The following is a 22,643-nucleotide window of genomic DNA, read 5'->3' on the forward strand; positions in this document are numbered from 1 at the left end:
CTGTATTCCCGTTATGAGAGAGAATTCCTGTCCATACAAACAAGGGTTCAAATTCCTCAGTGCCCAGACCAGGGCCAAACAGTCCTTCAAAATCACATCAGCTTCTTTACGAGTTTTCTGTACCTGCTCTTTATAGGTATCCACAATCCCTTCATACTGACATAGGGTGCCCTTGAGTTGCAGCACCTCACTATGAGCCAGCGTCAGCTTGTCCTCCAGTGTCACTAAGTTTTTCTTTAATGTTTCATGTTCCACTCTCAAGCTGGTGTTTTCTGCAGTCTGTCGGTGCAGCTTGTCTAGCAGAGATTCCTGTTCTAAACGTGCTTTTTCCTCTGCGCTCCTCTTCTCCTTCATCAGCGCATTGTAACGGGACCTCCACATATCAATAGCGGATAGAGATTTACTGAGCTCAGCGTCCTGGGGCTTAGCAGCAGGTGGGTCAGTCTCTGCTGCACGGATCTGGGCACGGGTAGTCACAGAGTTAACATCAGCGGGACCCATAGGAGCGTAGGCAGAAACAAGGGGGGCCAAGTCATTTCCAAGAAGAACATCAGCAGGTAAGTCCTTCTTGACCCCCACATTCACAGGTCTAGCGCCCACTCCCCAATCCAAATGTACCCTGGCAACAGGTAGGCTGAACACATCGCCCCCTGCTACCCTCACAGCCACAGTGTCTCCAGTGTACTGTTTCTCAGACACCAAGTTCTTTTGAAGCAAGGTCATGGTAGCACCAGTATCCCGTAGACCACTGACCTTCTTCCCATTCACTTTAACCAGTTGCCGGTTATTCCGGTGGGCAGCTTGCACAAGGTCTGCCTCATGTAGGATGCTCCAGCATTCTTGCGCCTCTACGTAGCGGACCGCAGGCTGAGGATTACGTGGGATTCCGCCGGCGGGTCTTCTCCAGGACTGCGCTTGGTTCGCTGCGTTTAGGGGACACTCTGGTCTTTTGTGCCCTAGTTGCTTACATCTAAAGCACCGAATAGGTTGTGAGTAGCACCGCAGGGCTCTCTGAGGGTAGTTTGTGGCCGGAGGCCGTGTGGTATAGTGGTGCGCCGGGGTTTGGTAACTGGCAGCTGCTGGGGTGACTGGGGGTCTGTACTCCACTCTAGCAGGGGGCTTAGTGGTAGCAGTGTCCAGTTTGCGGGCATCCGTATACTCATCTGCCAAGCGAGCCGCTTCCTGCAGGGTGGAGGGTTTACGGTCCCGAACCCACTCTCGAACTCCTGCGGGTAATTTGTCGAAGCAATGTTCCAACAGGAATAGCTGCAGCACCTCTTCCCCAGATATGGCTTGGCACCCCGCTATCCAGTGAGCTGCTGTGCGGTGCACCTTACATGCCCACTCAAGGTAGGAATCTCCAGCTAATTTAACAGTGTCTCTGAACCGCCTCCTGTATGCCTCTGGTGTAACCGCATACCTGGAGAGCAGAGCCTCTTTTACAGTATTATAATCCCTGACTTCCTCATCTGGAATGGCCCGAAAAGCCTCTCTGGCCCGGCCGGATAATTTTCCAGATAATATCGTGACCCAGTCCTCTGCGGGTACCTTGTGTAGTGCACATTGCCTCTCAAAATCCGCAAGGTACCCATCAATCTCTCCTTCTGTTTCCAGGAAGTTTTTAAAAGCTGCAAAATGTACTTTTCTCTTTTCCATCTTAGTCAGTATTGTAATAATCCCCCTCTTCCTGAGGTTACTGGCTTGTGTAGTTGCTCTTCTGGGCGATAAGGTTCATTCCGTCGCTGCCACCAATGTTACGGTACCAACAGTGTACCAAGGGTTAATACCAGATGAACAATGTCCTGCATAGGGAATCAGCAATTCACAACCCAGCCAGTTTCCCTGCAAACATGAGACCAAGCTCCACATTTCAGGTTTAAAAAAGAATAACTACTTTATTTGAAGGCAGCACACAGATTTATACACCCTGGCTTCAGGTTACAGAGGGCATTGGTTTAACAGTAAAGCAAACATATGAACAATGCATCAAACCTCTAACAATTGTCTATTCACAGGTAAAACAGATTAACATATTAAGTTAATTAACTAGGGAAGAACGTTTACTCAGACAATCTGATGTTGGGCAGTCTAGTTAACATAATCACACAAGGACACAATCAGTTTACCCAGACAGACTCCTGAGACACAATCAGATCTTAAACATACATAGAATACATCTTATTACAGAATATAGGAACAGTTCTTATTAGCTATAAAGTCTTTTATGCCCACTTGGCTTATAGAGTCACAATTGCTCCCAAAAGGTGCACTCACACCCTGTACCCATCCTGTATTTATGGATACAGGGTGACATAGACATAAGACAGAGTTATGAAAGTACATGGGGTGTCCAGCATATAAAATTCCATATTTTCATGCAGTCTCTGGGTATCCTTAAGCCCATGTACCTCCAGCCCAAAGAATGTTCCATAACAGGCCCTCCAATGTACAGTGGCGAGATTGGTTTCGTCACATATATATTCTTCTGGAGGGGCAAATTTTCCATTGACGTAGGAATGGGGGCCGAATGTATAAAATTTCCATAATAGAGGAGATTGACACCCCTGGTTTATAGAATAGTTCATAAAATGTTACACAGTGGATAGTGATTTTGGTGTAGAAAATTGCCTCTTTCCACTGTTTTCTCCTGCATTCACTGAAGCTTCTAGACACCAACTTCATTCTCCTAGGCAATGGTAGTACAAGACATTAAGTTTGCTACCTTCTACCCTTTCCCCTGCATACAGTATTTTGATGGTGCTGAGGCTACATAGTCCCATAGATATGTTGATGGTTTGCCGCTTGCACTATTTCGGTTGGTCTGCTATTCTGTGAATTATGCATGGCATTTTGAGTCTAGGTTAAAATAGTGAGCAATGCATGTTTAATATTAGAGAGGAATGTATGTCTGCTCCTTTATTTTTATTTTTTTTAAAAAGAAAAGAAAGAAATAGACTTGAGTACAACACTCTTGCATCAAACTATACAAATTTATAATTCCACATATTAACACACAGAAAAGAAAAATCTGTCAATCATCAATCAAAAATCAATCATACAGTGAGAACACTAATACCGATGTTTCTGAAAGTGTTGAACACCAAACAAAGGAAATCCCTTTAACATACTAAAGAAAACAGTAATGAATTGAAACCATAGAGGTGGTTTAATGTGAAGCATCCCCTGCACTACAGCTAGGGTGCATCTCATATTTTTCCTGGGCACCTCCTGTTTGCTGATCACATCTAAAGCTCTACTCCAAGGTTCAAAAGACTCCACATGAAAGAAAAAGAGTTCTGTAGTCCCAGCATATGCTTCCTGCTAGAAACACAGGGTAGTCGGCTCTTATTGGTTCTTCTATACTGTCGACCAGCCTCCCTTATTGCTAGTTGCTGACATCCTCTTAACGCATAAAAGTAGTGACGAATCGGTTAACAGAAATGGTTGCAGAGGTTTAGATTTCTTCAATCTCCTCCTTATAAGGTACATTGCACTGCTGGGTACAACTACATTAGGATGGTTGCTACTCGCCATTTTATTTTTTTCTCTCCTGTTCCTGCAGCTCGCTTCATTTTAACTCATTACAGAAGCCAGTTGGTAAAGCTCTGCTTTTTATACTGGGCGCCGCCATCTTGTAGCACGTGTATTGCTGCATCCTGTGACAGAAGCGATGCGCTTTCACATATCTGTGATGTTACCGGCTTTTTGACAGCTGTACTTTTCACTTCACTTACATAATAGAGAGCAAGAGCAATACTTTTTTGCACAGTTTTTAAAAGTTACATAATAATTATAAGCTCCAAGATGGCGGCACCCAGTGTGAAGATGCAGAGCTTCACTAACTGATAATTATAGGTGGGTAAAAGAAGAGAATGACTTTGAAGACAGCTGAACAAACAAGACTGTCCACAGCACCAATGTGATAAAAGGAATCTTCTTTATTTAAATGTATAAAAGCATACAAGACAGGTATGCAACGTTTCGAGACCACAGTCTCTTAATCATGCATACACAGTTGAAGACAGCTGCAGGCACAGGAGAATTAACAATAGCAGAGTGAGTAATAACAATTCTACTGTAGGTGTACTCGGCAGTTTAATATCCCTTTAAACTAGACCATGTATGGGGAAGATTTAGCTCCAGTAACCGTGAAACCTTGTGGAGCTAGCACCATGACAACTTTGAATAATTAACTATACCTGCAGTCCTCTGTGAATTTTACGGTTGACAAAAATAAATGGCAAGTGTAACCCAAAGATGAAACCGCTAGATGTTTTTAATACCTGCAGATTATTGAATTTCATGAGTATTATCTTTTGGCTTTAGGAATAAAGGAAGACCTATAATGGTCAGACTGGTCATATGTGATATCAAAGTGATGGTTCGGTCTAACATTCTAATTTGTTGTCAAAGCTTAAACAACATTTTTGTCATCTTTTTGTCCTACCATATAAAGGGTTGGCAGAATCTAATTAGTTGTCAAAACCTCCTTTATAGACATAAGGCTAGATTACGAGTGGAGTGCAAAATTGTGTTTTCGGGAGCGTTATACCTGCGCACGCAAATGTGCACTGGTAGTACAAGTAAAGCGATATACGAACCCGACCACGTGTTCGCATTGCATGGAAACTTTTTGCTCACGAGACACGGCACAGAACCTAGCGCAGTGAAGGCCAGCATATATAAAATATATATGAATATATACATATATATTTGTGTTTTATATGTTTATATCCACATATTCACCTTTTGCCGCCGTTGTATTCCGTCATAACGGCGGTGGGCTTTAAAGCCGTTATGAGGGAATACAACGTCATAGCCAACGGCTGTCCTGAAGCCTACTGTGCTTGAAGGATTTGATCGCGGTCTGGAGGGCGTTCCTAGCGTCATAGGGACGCCCCCCAGACCCGATCCCATAATTGAAATCTGCAATATGCTGCAAAAAAATACTTTTAATTTTTAAAGTTTTGGCTCTCTGTTGCTCAGTTTTCCCATCTGAGATTGCAACACAGGATATGGACTTGCAGTATAATTATTTCATAAACTAGAATGCTAGAATATACATTGTCGTTTTTTTTTTAATTTTAAATAACAGACGGTTACTTCTGTTTACCAAACCTATTTGGGACAGTCTCCCAAAGTTTAAAAAATACATTTAAATTCTACTACAAAAATTCTATATTCACTGCACTTATTGCATTCTTAACTATTACTGAGAAATTGTTTTTGTTTCCTGACTCCATTGTGATAATAATCTCCTATGGATACTCATTCATGTTAATGTTTTTGTTCTAGTACATATTATGATCACATTTCATTGGCCACAATATAATAAACATGTCTTATTGAGAACTAGTGCATTTAGTAATTTTTTTTTTAGGAAATATCGAACTAAAGATAGTTTTCTGTTTGAGACATGTAGTCCAAAGGTTATTCATCCTGGAATAAGGATTCATTTTTAATTATGCAGCATTGGGCTGTATATTGATTGATGCAATGTTTACATTTTTTTTGGCAAATTAATTCTATTAAAGTTATGGTAAACTTAACTTGTTTAAAATCAGGACTGGAATCTAAGCTTTATTTCTCTTGTTAAGTGTATCCAGTCCACGGATCATCCATTACTTGTGGGATATTCTCCTTCCCAACAGGAAGTTGCAAGAGGATCACCAACAGCAGAGCTGCTATATAGCTCCTCCCCTAACTGCCATACCCAGTCATTCTCTTGCAACCCTCAACATAGATGGAGGTCGTGAGAGGACTGTGGTGTTTTATACTTAGTTTATTTCTTCAATCAAAAGTTTGTTATTTTTAAATGGTACCGGAGTGTACTGTTTATCTCAGGCAGTATTTAGAAGAAGAATCTGCCTGCGTTTTCTATGATCTTAGCAGAAGTAACTAAGATCCTTTGCTGTTCTCACACATTCTGAGGAGAGAGGTACTTCAGAGGGGGAATGGCGTGCAGGTTTTCCTGCAATAAGGTATGTGCAGTTAAAATATTTTTCTAGGGATGGAATTTGCTAGAAAATTCTGCTGATACCGAAGTAATGTAAGTAAAGCCTTAAATGCAGTGATAGCGATTGGTATCAGGCTTATTAATTGAGATACATACTCTTATAAAAATGTATTTTAAAACGTTTGCTGGCATGTTTAATCGTTTTTTACATATGTTTGGTGATAAAACTTATTGGGGCCTAGTTTTTTCCACATGGCTGGCTTGAATTTTGCCTAGAAACAGTTCCCTGAGGCTTCCCACTGTTGTAATATGAGTGTGAGAGGCCTACTTTAGCGTTTTTTTGTGCAGCAAAAATTTCAGACACAGACATCCTGCTTCTTCATGCATGATCCAGGACTTCTCTGGAGGGCTCAAAAGGCTTCAAAGTCGTATTGAGGGAGGTAAAAAGCCACAGTAGAGCTGTGGCAGTTGTGACTGTTTAAAAACGTTTTTTTGACAATTGTTATTCCGTTTTTGGTATTAAGGGGTTAATCATCCATTTGCAAGTGGGTGCAATGCTCTGCTAACTTATTAAATACACTGTGAAAATTTCGTTAGTGTAACTGCATTTTTTCACTGTTATTTCAAATTTGGACAAAATTTGTGTTTCTTAAAGGCGCAGTAGCGTTTTTTATATTGCTTGTAAACTTGTTTTAAAGTGTTTTCCATGCTTGCTAGTTTCATTGCTAGTCTGTTTAAACATGTCTGACACAGATGAATCTACTTGTTCATTATGTTTGAAAGCCATGGTGGAGCCCCATAGGAGAATGTGTACTAAATGTATTGATTTCACTTTAAATAATAAAGATCAGTCTTTATCTATAAAAGAATTATCACCAGAGGGTTCTGTCGAGGGGGAAGTTATGCCGACTAACTCTCCCCACGTGTCAGAACCTTCGCCTCCCGCTCAGGGGACGCACGCTAGTATGGCGCCAAGTACATCAGGGACGCCCATAGCGATTACCTTGCAGGACATGGCTGCAATCATCAATAATACCCTGTCAGAGGTATTATCTAGATTGCCTGAATTCAGAGCCAAGCGCGATAGCTCTGGGATTAGGAGAGATGCAGAGCGCGCAGGTGCTGTAAGAGCCATGTCTGATACTGCGTCACAGTATGCAGAACATGAGGACGGAGAGCTTCATTCTGTGGGTGACGTCTCTGACTCGGGGAAACCTGATTCAGAGATTTCTAATTTTAAATTTAAGCTTGAGAACCTCCGTGTATTGCTTGGGGAGGTATTAGCTGCTCTGAATGACTGTAACACAGTTGCAATTCCAGAGAAATTGTGTAGGCTGGATAGATACTATGCGGTGCCGGTGTGTACTGATGTTTTTCCTATACCTAAAAGGCTTACAGAAATTATTAGCAAGAAGTGTGATAGACCCGGTGTGCCCTTTTCCCCACCTCCTATATTTAGAAAAATGTTCCCAATAGACGCCACTACACAGGACTTATTGCAGACGGTCCCTAAGGTGGAGGGAGCAGTTTCTACTTTAGCAAAGCGTACCACTATCCCGGTTGAGGACAGTTGTGCTTTTTCAGATCCAATGGATAAAAAATTGGAGGGTTACCTTAAGAAAATGTTTATTCAACAAGGTTTTATTTTACAGCCCCTTGCATGCATTGCGCCTGTCACTGCTGCGGCGGCATTCTGGTTTGAGGCCCTGGAAGAGGCCATTCATACAGCTCCATTGGATGAAATTATTGACAAGCTTAGATCGCTTAAGCTAGCTAACTCATATGTTTCTGATGCCATTGTTCATTTGACTAAACTAACGGCTAAGAATTCCGGATTCGCCATCCAGGCGCGTAGGACGCTATGGCTTAAATCCTGGTCAGCTGACGTGACTTCTAAGTCTAAATTACTTAACATTCCTTTCAAGGGGCAGACCTTATTCGGGCCTGGCTTGAAAGAAATTATTGCTGACATTACTGGAGGTAAGGGTCATACCCTTCCTCAGGACAGGGCCAAATCAAAGGCCAAACAGTCTAATTTTCGTGCCTTTAGAAATTTCAAGGCAGGAGCAGCATCAACTTCCTCCGCTTCAAAACAAGAGGGAACTGTTGCTCATTCCAGACAGGCCTGGAAACCTAACCAGTCCTGGAACAAGGGCAAGCAGACCAGAAAGCCTGCTGCTGCCCCCAAGACAGCATGAAGGAACGGCCCCCTATCTGGAAACGGATCTAGTGGGGGGCAGACTTTCTCTCTTCGCCCAGGCATGGGCAAGAGATGTTCAGGATCCCTGGGCGTTGGAGATCATATCTCAGGGATATCTTCTGGACTTCAAAGCTTCTCCTCCACAAGGGAGATTTCATCTTTCAAGGTTATCAGAAAACCAGATAAAGAAAGAGGCATTCCTAAGCTGTGTGCAAAACCTCCTAGTAATGGGAGTGATCCATCCAGTTCCGCGGACGGAACAAGGACAGGGCTTTTATTCAAATCTGTTTGTGGTTCCCAAGAAAGAGGGAACCTTCAGACCAATCTTGGATCTAAAGATCTTAAACAAATTCCTCAGAGTTCCATCATTCAAAATGGAAACTATTCGGACCATCCTACCCATGATCCAAGAGGGTCAGTACATGACCACAGTGGATTTAAAGGATGCCTACCTTCACATACCGATTCACAAAGATCATCATCGGTTCCTAAGGTTTGCCTTTCTAGACAGGCATTACCAATTTGTAGCTCTTCCCTTCGGGTTGGCCACAGCCCCGAGAATTTTTACAAAGGTTCTGGGCTCACTTCTGGCGGTTCTAAGACCGCGAGGCATAGCGGTGGCTCCTTATCTAGACGACATCCTGATACAGGCGTCAAACTTTCAAATTGCCAAGTCTCATACAGAGATAGTTCTGACATTTCTGAGGTCGCATGGGTGGAAAGTGAACGTGGAGTTCTCTGTCCCCACTCAGAAGAGTCTCCTTCCTAGGGACTCTTATAGATTCTGTAGAGATGAAAATTTACCTGACGGAGTCCAGGTTATCAAAACTTCTAAATGCTTGCCGTGTCCTTCATTCCATTCCACGCCCGTCAGTGGCTCAGTGTATGGAAGTAATCGGCTTAATGGTAGCGGCAATGGACATAGTGCCATTTGCGCGCCTGCATCTCAGACCGCTGCAATTATGCATGCTATGTCAGTGGAACGGGGATTACTCAGATTTGTCCCCTCTACTAAATCTGGATCAAGAGACCAGAGATTCTCTTCTCTGGTGGCTATCTCGGGTCCATCTGTCGTAGGGTATGTCCTTTCGCAGGCCAGATTGGACGATTGTAACAGTCGCCAGCCTTCTAGGTTGGGGTGCAGTCTGGAACTCCCTGAAGGCTCAGGGATCGTGGACTCAGGAGGAGAAACTCCTCCCAATAAATATTCTGGAGTTAAGAGCAATATACAAGGGTCTTCTGGCTTGGCCTCAGTTAGCAACACTGAGGTTCATCAGATTTCAGTCGGACAACATCACGACTGTGGCTTACATCAACCATCAAGGGGGAACCAGGAGTTCCCTAGCGATGTTAGAAGTCTCAAAGATAATTCGCTGGGCAGAGTCTCACTCTTGCCACCTGTCAGCGATCCATATCCCAGGCGTAGAGAACTGGGAGGCGGATTTTCTAAGTCGTCAGACTTTTCATCCGGGGGAGTGGGAACTCCATCCGGAGGTGTTTGCTCAATTGATTCATCGTTGGGGCAAACCAGAGTTGGATCTCATGGCATCTCGCCAGAACGCCAAGCTTCCTTGTTACGGATCCAGGTCCAGGGATCCAGAAGCGACGCTGATAGATGCTCTAGAAGCGCCTTGGTTCTTCAACCTGGCTTATGTGTTTCCACCGTTTCCTCTGCTCCCTCGACTGATTGCCAAGATCAAACAGGAGAGAGCATCGGTGATTCTGATAGCGCCTGCGTGGCCATGCAGAACCTGGTATGCAGACCTAGTGGAGATGGCTCTCTCTCCCCCCCCCTTTGGCTCTCTCTCCCCCCCTCTTTTGCTCTCTCCCCCCCCTCTTTGGCCCTTCTCCCCCCCTCTCCTGCTCCCTCTCTGGCTCTGTCTTCCCATCGCGGGACCCCGCCCGGCCACGCCCCATCGCGGCAACATCCGCCCAACCACGCCCCTCGCGACGCCCGGCCACGCCCCTCGCGACGTCCGGCCACGCCCCCATCGCAACGCTCCCGTCGGCCACAAACAGCTGTGAGGTCTGGGGAGCGCGCTCCATATCTCTTGCCACAGGCTGTTTCAATCAGCTTACCTCACGCTCCCCAGACCTCACAGCTGTTTGTGTACCTCGCGCTCCCTATCTCACAGCTGCTTATATGCTGTGTACCTCGCGCTCCCTATCTCAAGGCCAAGTGTTTGTCTCTACTGCGCATGACGGCTTCAGACAAACACTTGGCCTTTTATAATATAGGATATATATATATATATATATATATATACATACATACATACATACACGGAAGCAAACTGCACTTTCAGACCGTACCGGGTACACATCCCATGACCCTACAACATACTCAGCCCTGGATGCTCACTGGCACTCACAGGAAGCTGTGCTGTCTCCAGAGTCGCAGGCAGTTAACCCCAGACATATCTGGGTGCAAGAGCCATAGGGAAAATTACAAAACAAATTATCTTAGCTGAGAGCTTGTGAGTGCTGGACTTTCTGTGTGTGTGTGTGTGTGTGTATGTGTGTGTGTGTGTGTATATATATATATATATATATATATATATATATATATATATATATATATATATATATGTATATGGCACACATGAAAAAATATTCTCTAGCCGTGACAAACTGTCAAATGCATTCAGATAAGAGGCGCCTTTCAAGGACTTAGAAATTTAGAAAATGAGCCTACATAGGTTTAGCTTTCAACTAAGAATACCAAGAGAACAAAACCAATTTGACGATAAAAATAAATTGGAAAGTTGTTTAAAATTACATGTCCTATCTGAATCATGAAAGTTACATTTTGACTAGACTGTCCCTTTAAGCATTAAGCAGCATATTGACTTTATTATAACCATTATACTGATATTTTTACAAGAAAAGAGACCAGTCCCCCAACACCCTTTTCATCCAATTTGGATGTAACGATTCTAAATTATAGATTCGAAAAACTTTAATTTTGTATTTATTTTTTTTAAATAAAGAAGCTCTCTAACTCCTCCATGTCTAAGTTTACGAATGTGCTTGATGATCTAAAATCTAAGCTTTGAATTAGTATGCCCCCTCCTCAAAAAATTATGTGCCACAAGGTCTGAGACATTAAATATTTGATTTATGTTGCAAGATTCTATCCCTGACCCTCTGGGTCTGTGGCTCCTCCACATAAATTCTCACACATGGGCATTTATTGAGATGTACAATAAATGTAGTATTACAGGTATAATATCCTTTCATTTCTCCAACATAGGTGTGTCCGGTCCACGGCGTCATCCTTACTTGTGGGATATTCTCTTCCCCAACAGGAAATGGCAAAGAGCCCAGCAAAGCTGGTCACATGATCCCTCCTAGGCTCCGCCTACCCCAGTCATTCTCTTTGCCGTTGTACAGGCAACATCTCCACGGAGATGGCTTAGAGTTTTTTAGTGTTTAACTGTAGTTTTTATTATTCAATCAAGAGTTTGTTATTTTAAAATAGTGCTGGTATGTACTATTTACTCAGAAACAGAAAAGAGATGAAGATTTCTGTTTGTATGAGGAAAATGATTTTAGCACCGTAACTAAAATCCATGGCTGTTCCACACAGGACTGTTGAGAGCAATTAACTTCAGTTGGGGGAACAGTGTGCAGTCTCTTACTGCTTGAGGTATGACACATTCTAACAAGACGATGTAATGCTGGAAGCTGTCATTTTCCCTATGGGATCCGGTAAGCCATGTTTATTAAGATAGTAAATAAGGGCTTCACAAGGGCTTATTAAGACTGTAGACTTTTTCTGGGCTAAATCGATTCATTATTAACACATATTTAGCCTTGAGGAATCATTTATTCTGGGTATTTTGATATGATTATATCGGCAGGCACTGTTTTTGACACCTTATTCTTTAGGGGCTTTCCCTAATCATAGTCAGAGCCTCATTTTCGCGCCGGTATGGCGCACTTGTTTTTGAGGACAGCATGGCATGCAGCTGCATGTGTGTGGAGCTCTGATACATAGAAAGGTCTTTCTGAAGGCATCATTTGGTATCGTATTCCCCTTTGGGCTTGGTTGGGTCTCAGCAAAGCAGATTCCAGGGACTGTAAAGGGGTTAAATATAAAAACGGCTCCGGTTCCGTTATTTTAAGGGTTAAAGCTTCCAAATTTGGTGTGCAATACTTTTAAGGCTTTAAGACACTGTGGTGAAATTTTGGTGAATTTTGAACAATTCCTTCATACTTTTTCGCAATTGCAGTAATAAAGTGTGTTTAGTTTAAAATTTAAAGTGACAGTAACGGTTTTATTTTAAAACGTTTTTTGTGCTTTGTTATCAAGTTTATGCCTGTTTAACATGTCTGAACTACCAGATAGATTGTGTTCTGACTGTGGGGAAACCAAGGTTCCTTCTCATTTAACTATATGTATTTTATGTCATAAAAAAATTTAGTAAAAATGATGCCCAAGATGATTCCTCAAGTGAGGGGAGTAAGCATGGTACTGCATCATCCCCTCCTTCGTCTACACCAGTCTTGCCCATACAGGAGGCCCCTAGTACATCTAGTGCGCCAATACTCCTTACTATGCAACATTTAACGGCTGTAATGGATAATTCTATCAAAAACATTTTAGCCAATATGCCCACTTATCAGTGAAAGCGCGACTGCTCTGTTTTAGAAAATTCTGTAGAGCATGAGAACGCTGATGATATGGTTTCTGAAGGGCCCCTACACCAGTCTGAGGGGGCCAGGGAGGTTTTGTCTGAGGGAGAAATTTCAGATTCAGGAAACATTTCTCAACAAGCTGAACCTGATGTGATTACTTTTAAATTTAAGTTGGAACATCTCCGCGCTCTGCTTAAGGAGGTGTTATCCAATTTGGATGATTGTGATTATCTGGTCATTCCAGAACCACTATGTAAAATGGAAAAGTTCTTAGAGGCCCCGGGGCCCCCCGAAGCTTTTCCTATATCCAAGCGGGTGGCGTACATTGTTAGTACAGAATGGGACAGGCCCGGTATACCTTTAGTACCTCCCCCCATATTTATAAAATTGTTTTCCTATAGTCGACACCAGAAAGGACTGATGGCAGACAGTCCCCAAGGTCGAGGGGGCGGTTTCTACTCTACACAAGCGCGCCACTATACCCATAGAAGATAGTTGTGCTTTCCAAGATCCTATGGATAAAAAATTAGAAGGTCTGCTAAAGATGTTTGTTCAGCAAGGTTCCCTTCTACAACCAATTGCATGCATTGTCCCTGTCACTGCAGCCGCGTGTTTCTAGTTTGATGAGCTAGGAAAGGCGATTATTAGTAATTCTTCTTCTTATGAGGAGATTATGGACAGAATTCGTGCTCTTAAATTGGCTAATTCTTTCACCCTAGACGCCACCTTGCAATTGGCTAGGTTAGCGGCGAAAAAATTCTGGGTTTGCTATTGTGGCGCAGAGCGCTTTGGTTAAAATCTTGGGCAGCGGATGCGTCTTCCAAGAACAAATTGCTTGACATTCCTTTCAAGGGGAAAACACTCTTTGGCCCTGACTTGAAAGAGATTATCTCTGATATCACTGGGGGCAAGGGCCACGCCCTTCCTCAGGATAGGTCTTTTCAAGACCAAAAATAAACCTAAGTTTCGTCCCTTTCGCAGAAACGGATCAGCCCCAAGGGCTACGTCCTCTAAGCAGGAAGGTAATACTTCTCAAGCCAATCCAGCCTGGAGACCTATGCAAGGCTGGAACAAAGGAAAGCAGGCCAGGAAACCTGCCACTGCTACCAAGACAGCATGAAATGCGGGCCCCCGATCCGGGACCGGATCTGGTGGGGGGCAGACTCTCTCTCTTCGCTCAGGCTGGGGCAAGAGATGTTCTGGACCCTTGGGCGCTAGAAATAGTCTCCCAAGGTTATTCTCTGGAGTTCAAGGGGCTTCCTCCAAGGGGGAGGTTCCACAGGTCTCAGTTGTCTTCAGACCACATAAGAAGACAGGCATTCTTACATTGGGTAGAAGACCTGCTAAAAATGGGAGTGATTCATCCTGTTCCATTAGGAGAACAAGGGATGGGGTTCTACTCCAATCTGTTCATAGTTCCCAAAAAAGAGGGAACGTTCAGACCAATCTTAGATCTCAAGATCTTGAACAAGTTTCTCAAGGTTCCATCGTTCAAGATGGAAACCATTCGAACACTTCTTCCTTCCATCCAGGGAGGTCAATTCATGACCAAGGTGGATTTCAAGGATGCGTATCTACATATTCCTATCCACAAGGAACATCATCGGTTCCTAAGGTTTGAATTCCTGGACAAGCATTTCCAGTTCGTGGCGTTTTCTTTCGGATTAGCCACTGCTCCTAGGATTTTCTCATAGGTACTAGGGTCCCTTCTGGCGGTGCTAAGACCAAGGGGCATTGCTGTAGTACCTTACTTGGACGACATTCTGATTCGAGCGTCGTCCCTTCCTCAAGTAAAGGCTCACACGGACATTGTCCTGGCCTTTCTCAGATCTCACGGATGGAAAGTGAACGTGGAAAAGAGTTCTCTATCTCCGTCAACGAGGGTTCCCTTCTTGGGAACTATAATAGACTCCTTAGAAATGAGGATTTTTCTGACAGAAGCCAGAAAAACAAAACTTCTAGACTCTTGTCGGATACTTCATTCCGTTCCTCTTCCTTCCATAGCGCAGTGCATGGAAGTGATAGGTTTGATGGTAGCGGCAATGGACATAGTTCCTTTTGTGCGCATTCATCTAAGACCATTACAACTGTTCCTGCTCAGTCAGTGGAATGGGGACTATTCAGACTTGTCTCCGAAGATACAAGTAAATCAGAGGACCAGAGACTCATTCCGTTGGTGGCTGTCCCTGGACAACCTGTCACAAGGGATGACCTTCCGCAGACCAGAGTGGGTCATTGTCACGACCGACGCCAGTCTGATGGGCTGGGGCGCGGTCTGGGGATCCCTGAAAGCTCAGGGTCTTTGGTCTCGGGTAGAATCTCTTCTACCGATAAATATTCTGGAACTGAGAGCGATATTCAATGCTCTCAAAGCTTGGCCTCAGCTAGCGAGGGCCAAGTTCATACATCAACCATCAGGGGGGAACAAGGAGTTCCCTAGCGATGGAAGAAGTGACCAAAATCATTCTATGGGCGGAGTCTCACTCCTGCCACCTGTCTGCTATCCACATCCCAGGAGTGGAAAATTGGGAAGCGGATTTTCTGAGTCGTCAGACATTACATCCGGGGGAGTGGGAACTCCATCCGGAAATCTTTGCCCAAGTCACTCAACCGTGGGGCATTCCAGACATGGATCTGATGGCCTCTCGTCAGAACTTCAGAGTTCCTTACTACGGGTACAGATCCAGGGATCCCAAGGCGGCTCTAGTGGATGCACTAGTAGCACCTTGGACCTTCAAACTAGCTTATGTGTTCCCACCGTTTCCTCTCATCCCCAGGCTGGTAGCCAGGATCAATCAGGAGAGGGCGTCGGTGATTTTGATAGCTCCTGCGTGGCCACGCAGGACTTGGTATGCAGATCTGGTGAATATGTCATCGGCTCCACCATGGAAGCTACCTTTGAGACGAGACCTTCTTGTTCTAGGTCCGTTCGACCCACTCCAGCTGACTGCTTGGAGATTGAACGCTTGATCTTATCAAAGCGAGGGTTCTCAGATTCTGTTATTAATACTCTTGTTCAGGCCTGAAAGCCTGTAACCAGAAAATTACCACATAATTTGGTATATCTGTTGGTGTGAATCTGCAGGATTCCCTTGGGACAAGGTTAAGATTCCTAAGAGTCTATCCTTCCTTCGAGAAGGATTGGAAAAAGGATTATCTGCAAGTTCCTTGATGGGACAGATTTCTGCCTTGTCTGTGTTACTTCACAAAAAGCTGGCAGCTGTGCCAGATGTTCTAGCCTTTGTTCAGGCTCTGGTTAGAATCAAGCCTGTTTACAAAATTTTGACTCCTCCTTGGAGTCTCAACCTAGTTCTTTCAGTTCTTCAGGGGGTTCCGTTTGAACCCTTACATTCCGTTGATATTAAGTTATTATCTTGGAAAGTTTTGTTTTTGGTTGCAATTTCTTCTGCTAGAAGAGTTTCAGAATTATCTGCTCTGCAGTGTTCTTCTCCTTATCTGGTGTTCCATGCAGATAAGGTGGTTTTGCGTACTAAACCTGGTTTTCTTCCAAAAGTTGTTTCTAACAAAGACATTAACCAGGAGATAGTTGTGCCTTCTTTGTGTCCTAATCCAGTTTCAAAGAAGGAACGTTTGTTGCACAACTTGGATGTAGTTCGTGCTCTCAAATTTTACTTAGCAGCTACTAAGGTTTTCAGACAAACTTTGTCTTTGTTTGTTGTTTATTCTGGTAAACGGAGAGGTCAAAAAGCAACTTCTACCTCTCTCTCCTTCTGGATTAAAAGCATTATCCGATTGGCTTATGAGACTGCCGGACGGCAGCCTCCTGAAAGAATCACAGCTCACTCCACTAGGGCTGTGGCTTCCACATGGGCCTTCAAGAACGAGGCTTCTGTTGATCAGATATGTAAGGCAGCGACTTGGTCTTCACTGCACACTTTTTCTAAATTTTACAAATTTGATACTTTTGCTTCTTCTGAGGCTATTTTTGGGAGAAAGGTTTTGCAAGCCGTGGTGCCTTCCATTTAGGTGACCTGATTTGCTCCCTCCCTTCATCCGTGTCCTAAAGCTTTGGTATTGGTTCCCACAAGTAAGGATGACGCCGTGGACCGGACACACCTATGTTGGAGAAAACAGAATTTATGTTTACCTGATAAATTACTTTCTCCAACGGTGTGTCCGGTCCACGGCCCGCCCTGGTTTTTTTAATCAGGTCTGATAATTTATTTTCTTTAACTACAGTCACCACGGTAACATATGGTTTCTCCTATGCAAATATTCCTCCTTAACGTCGGTCGAATGACTGGGGTAGGCGGAGCCTAGGAGGGATCATGTGACCAGCTTTGCTGGGCTCTTTGCCATTTCCTGTTGGGGAAGAGAATATCCCACAAGTAAGGATGACGCCGTGGACCGGACACACCGTTGGAGAAAGTAATTTATCAGGTAAACATAAATTCTGTTTTTTTACTTCTTACTTGTGTGGCAATGAAGAAATTTAGATCCTTTAAGTGGACAATTACAGAAGCACCCTAAACGTGGGAAGCAACCCTTATTTTTAGTTGTGATATAACTTGTTTGCAATTTTCTTACAACTACTACATGAGCTCCTAGTTCTCTTATATGTAGGCATGGGAACATTATTAAAAGATGGAACATCGGGGTTATATTCCCTCAAAATGAACCAATGCTATATCTTGTCTCCTTTTACTTTGTTGTTATACTGTATTTCATTCTCACTCCAATGAGTTAAATGGACTGAGAAGCTGCATTTTACTTGTACAAAGCTTAGAAGGAATCTAATGTCTCTTCACCACACTCCTAAAATAACATCCATATATCGCCACCAACTGGCGCCATATAGAAGAAATAAATCCTTATTATAAATATTTTTTTCTTTAAATAAATTCATAAAGATTTAAATTTAATTTAGAAAGTCAATATACTGTTAAATGCTTAATAAATATTTCTGCAAACCTTTAACCTTTTCTTTACTATTATATCGCAGTTATTATATGTATTTTGAAATATTATATTTATATTGGTTAGGTAGAAGTTCATTAGGATTGACAAATAATATATAGTGCATCCCACAAAATGTAATTAAAAATATATTGAGTGTAGTTGTATGATAAGCAGAAAGTTATTACATTTTATAAATAATGCTGAATAGAAGACTGATGTGTTTAAATAGATTTATTATTTGGTAATAAAAACAGTGCAACATGTATGTTATAATATTTTTTTTTATTAGAATCTTCATCACTCTAATTTAGTTTTGCCTAATTAATTTGCAATCTGACTTTGCTTCAAAATAATATTTGAGGGTTCTGTCTCCTTTTTAACATTTGATAAGTGACTTACAAATCATGTCTCCTTTTTTGTGTGCAGAAAATGCAGGAAGGGTCGAAGGATCATAACCACTGGAGGGCTTTTTGAGCCCCAGCCTCTCCTCAAGTCTTGGTTGAGCTGCATCTCCAGAGATGGCTCAGAGCAGTCAACAGATTGACAAGCAGGTATTAAGTGATCTTCTACAACGCTTCCCTGAGATTCCACCTGATGTGGTGTCTCAATGCATGCTGCAGGTATGTGGTAGTGTGATGTTTCTGTTTAGTTCTTTTTTGAATTTGTATTTGGCTTTTGTTTAAAGGGATGCTAAACCCATTTTCTTTACTTTGGCATGGAGAGTCCATGATTCATTCCAATTACTAGTGGGATATTCAACTCCTGGCCAGCAGCACCCCAGCAGAGTTGTTAAGTGTCACTTCCCTTACCCATAATCCCCAGTCATTCTCTTTGCCTCTGTCAAGGGAGGATGTGCGAAGATGGTGTCTGAAGATATTTAATCCTTTGATGGGTGCTTTTCCCTGCAAGCAAGGATTGGGGCTATGCTGTGTCCATGTCAGTCTCTTTAGTAAGAGTAATGGTGGCTATTAGCAGTTAGAAATTATGGGGTTAACATTTGGGCAGTATTGCAAGCACTGGTGTATGTGAGAGGTTAAGGGATTAATAATGTTCCCCCTTAAATTAGAGAGACTGGTTGAAGGGTTAATAATATACAAGTAAATATTTAGATCCTTTATTTTTATGCTGAATATGGAAGCAGGACATGAAATCATGACTCAGATTTTTTTTTATTTTGGCAGTTTACAGTGTATCGGACAGAAACGTGTGCTTTTTTTCAGTGGTGCAGTTTCTTTTACTTGGATACGATCATGTGACTCTGCTCTTCCGTTTTGCTACATATGAAGAGTGGAGCGTCGTTAGGCAGTGAGCTCTAGCTTTTTGTATTAGTGATCGGATTGCTAAGCAGAACAAAGAACTATTCGGCTGCTAGGTTGTTCAAATCAAAGCAGGCGGCTATGAAAGGAGACAATTTCTAAACAAGCAGGAGAGTCTCATTGTCAGTTACTAGTAGCGACTCCGGTCCCGGTGCGGTAAGACTCCTCAGCTAGACTGAGGTATAGAGGTGTGAGAAAAAACTTTTTTCTTTTTTCTGATGAAAAGTGTTTGTGGCTGCTGTAGATACCATACTGGTTTAGATGGTAGATATATATTTTTAAAATTTGGGAATTAGCTCTGTAAATATGGACACAGACCAAAATGCATCTATTTCCTTTGACAAATGTTTGCTTTGTCTGGAGGCTCAGGTTGTGCCCCCTGTGCAATTTTGCGCCACATGCTTATCTAAGACTTTGAAGTTTAAAGATAAATTACTCACTTCTGAGCCATATGTCTCTCAGGATAATGCTGCTCATGACATTCCTCAGCTTTCTCCTCAAGCCTTAATAGTTTCACATACAGTGCCTTGCGGTTCCTCTCAACCTCCTGGGGGTGTTTATTTGCCAGGAGATTTTGCTGCACAGATTTCTGCGGTTTCTGCAGCTTTATCAGCTTTCCCTGCTACGGTTAAGTGTAAGAGGAAGTCTAAAAATATTTCTACTAGTAAGGTTTCTGACCCCACTAAGACTGCGCTGGTCAACCTTTTTCAATTGTCTAATGAAGAGGATACCTCAGTAGCTTCTGAGGGAGTGATTTCACACTCTGACTTTAGAGGGGAAAATTCTGCAGATTCAGAAGAGGTTAATTTTAGGTTTAAATTAGAACACCTTTAATTACTTTTAAAGGAGGGCCTTGCTACTTTGGATGACTCTGACTCTTCTGTTGCTAGCAACCACAAAAAGTCTAGTAAACTTAATAGAGTTTAGGATGTCCCTTCATCCATGGAAGTTTTTTTCAGTTCCAGACTATAGCTCAGGAATGGGAAAAGCCAGGGATTCCTTTTTCCCCGTCCCCTGTTTTTAAAAAGATGTTTCCTGTTGCTGATTCTATACGTGACTCATGGCGTACAGTGCCAAAGGTAGAGGGAGCTATCTCTACTCTGGCCAAGAGAACTACTATTCCTATTGAAGATAGTTGGTCTTTCAAGGATCCCATGGATAAGAATCTAGAGGCTTACTTAAAGTGAAGGTAAACTTCTTACTTTTAAAAACAGGGGCACTTTCATTCATCAAAGTTTACAAAGCAGCCGTTTTTCCAACATAGGTGTGTCCGGTCCACGGCGTCATCCTTACTTGTGGGATATTCTCTTCCCCAACAGGAAATGGCAAAGAGCCCAGCAAAGCTGGTCACATGATCCCTCCTAGGCTCCGCCTTCCCCAGTCATTCTCTTTGCCGTTGTACAGGCAACATCTCCACGGAGATGGCTTAGAGTTTTTTGGTGTTTAAATGTAGTTTTTATTCTTCAATCAAGAGTTTGTTATTTTAAAATAGTGCTGGTATGTACTATTTACTCTGAAACAGAAAAGAGATGAAGATTTCTGTTTGTAAGAGGAAAATGATTTTAGCAACCGTTACTAAAATCGATGGCTGTTTCCACACAGGACTGTTGAGAGGAATTAACTTCAGTTGGGGGAAACAGTGAGCAGACTTTTGCTGCTTGAGGTATGACACATTTCTAACAAGACTTGGTAATGCTGGAAGCTGTCATTTCTCCAACATAGGTGTGTCCGGTCCACGGCGTCATCCTTACTTGTGGGATATTCTCTTCCCCAACAGGAAATGGCAAAGAGCCCAGCAAAGCTGGTCACATGATCCCTCCTAGGCTCCGCCTACCCCAGTCATTCTCTTTGCCGTTGTACAGGCAACATCTCCACGGAGATGGCTTAGAGTTTTTTAGTGTTTAACTGTAGTTTTTATTATTCAATCAAGAGTTTGTTATTTTGAAATAGTGCTGGTATGTACTATTTACTCAGAAACAGAAAAGAGATGAAGATTTCTGTTTGTATGAGGAAAATGATTTTAGCAACCGTAACTAAAATCCATGGCTGTTCCACACAGGACTGTTGAGAGCAATTAACTTCAGTTGGGGGAACAGTGTGCAGTCTCTTGCTGCTTGAGGTATGACACATTCTAACAAGACGATGTAATGCTGGAAGCTGTCATTTTCCCTATGGGATCCGGTAAGCCATGTTTATTACGATCGTAAATAAGGGCTTCACAAGGGCTTATTAAGACTGTAGACTTTTTCTGGGCTAAATCGATTCATTATTAACACATATTTAGCCTTGAGGAATCATTTTATCTGGGTATTTTGATATAATAATATCGGCAGGCACTGTATTAGACACCTTATTCCTTAGGGGCTTTCCCAAAGCATAAGCAGAGCCTCATTTTCGCGCCGGTGTGGCGCACTTGTTTTTGAGAGGCATGGCATGCAGTCGCATGTGAGAGGAGCTCTGATACTTAGAAAAGACTTTCTGAAGGCGTCATTTGGTATCGTATTCCCCTTTGGGCTTGGTTGGGTCTCAGCAAAGCAGATACCAGGGACTGTAAAGGGGTTAAAGTTTAAAACGGCTCCGATTCCGTTATTTTAAGAGTTAAAGCTTCCAAATTTGGTGTGCAATACTTTTAAGGCTTTAAGACACTGTGGTGAAAATTTGGTGAATTTTGAACAATTCCTTCATGTTTTTTCGCAATTGCAGTAATAAAGTGTGTTCAGTTTAAAATTTAAAGTGACAGTAACGGTTTTATTTTAAAACGTTTTTGTACTTTGTTATCAAGTTTATGCCTGTTTAACATGTCTGAACTACCAGATAGACTGTGTTCTGAATGTGGGGAAGCCAGAATTCCTATTCATTTAAATAAATGTGATTTATGTGATAATGACAATGATGCCCAAGATGATTCCTCAAGTGAGGGGAGTAAGCATGGTACTGCATCATTCCCTCCTTCGTCTACACGAGTCTTGCCCACTCAGGAGGCCCCTAGTACATCTAGCGCGCCAATACTCCTTACTATGCAACAATTAACGGCTGTAATGGATAATTCTGTCAAAAACATTTTAGCCAAAATGAACACTTGTCAGCGTAAGCGCGGCTGCTCTGTTTTAGATACTGAAGAGCATGACGACGCTGATATTAATATCTCTGAAGGGCCCCTAACCCAGTCTGATGGGGCCAGGGAGGTTTTGTCTGAGGGAGAAATTACTGATTCAGGGAACATTTCTCAACAGGCTGAACCTGATGTGATTGCATTTAAATTTAAGTTGGAACATCTCCGCATTCTGCTTAAGGAGGTATTATCCACTCTGGATGATTGTGACAAGTTGGTCATCCCAGAGAAACTATGTAAAATGGACAAGTTCCTAGAGGTGCCGGGGCTCCCAGAAGCTTTTCCTATACCCAAGCGGGTGGCGGACATTGTTAATAAAGAATGGGAAAGGCCCGGTATTCCTTTCGTCCCTCCCCCCATATTTAAAAAATTGTTTCCTATGGTCGACCCCAGAAAGGACTTATGGCAGACAGTCCCCAAGGTCGAGGGAGCGGTTTCCACTTTAAACAAACGCACCACTATACCCATAGAGGATAGTTGTGCTTTCAAAGATCCTAT

The 22,643-nt window shown here is 42.8% G+C and overlaps 1 protein-coding gene across 2 annotated transcripts in view; it reads left to right on the top strand.

Annotated features, from left to right (window-relative positions):
- The window catches only part of TAB3 (TGF-beta activated kinase 1 (MAP3K7) binding protein 3), a 243,996-nt gene that overhangs the window by 61,398 nt on the left and 159,955 nt on the right, over nucleotides 1-22,643 (top strand). Inside the window, exon 2 of one of the 2 annotated variants that reach the window (XM_053707600.1) lies at nucleotides 18,144-18,337. In XM_053707600.1, the coding sequence (XP_053563575.1) occupies nucleotides 18,236-18,337 (102 nt within the window). In that variant the 5' untranslated portion in view covers nucleotides 18,144-18,235. The remainder of the gene's footprint in view (nucleotides 1-18,143; nucleotides 18,338-22,643) is intronic. The other variant, XM_053707601.1, reaches the window with a different exon arrangement.

The sequence above is a fragment of the Bombina bombina genome, chromosome 3 (genome assembly GCF_027579735.1).
Source record: "Bombina bombina isolate aBomBom1 chromosome 3, aBomBom1.pri, whole genome shotgun sequence".
NCBI lineage: Eukaryota > Metazoa > Chordata > Amphibia > Anura > Bombinatoridae > Bombina > Bombina bombina.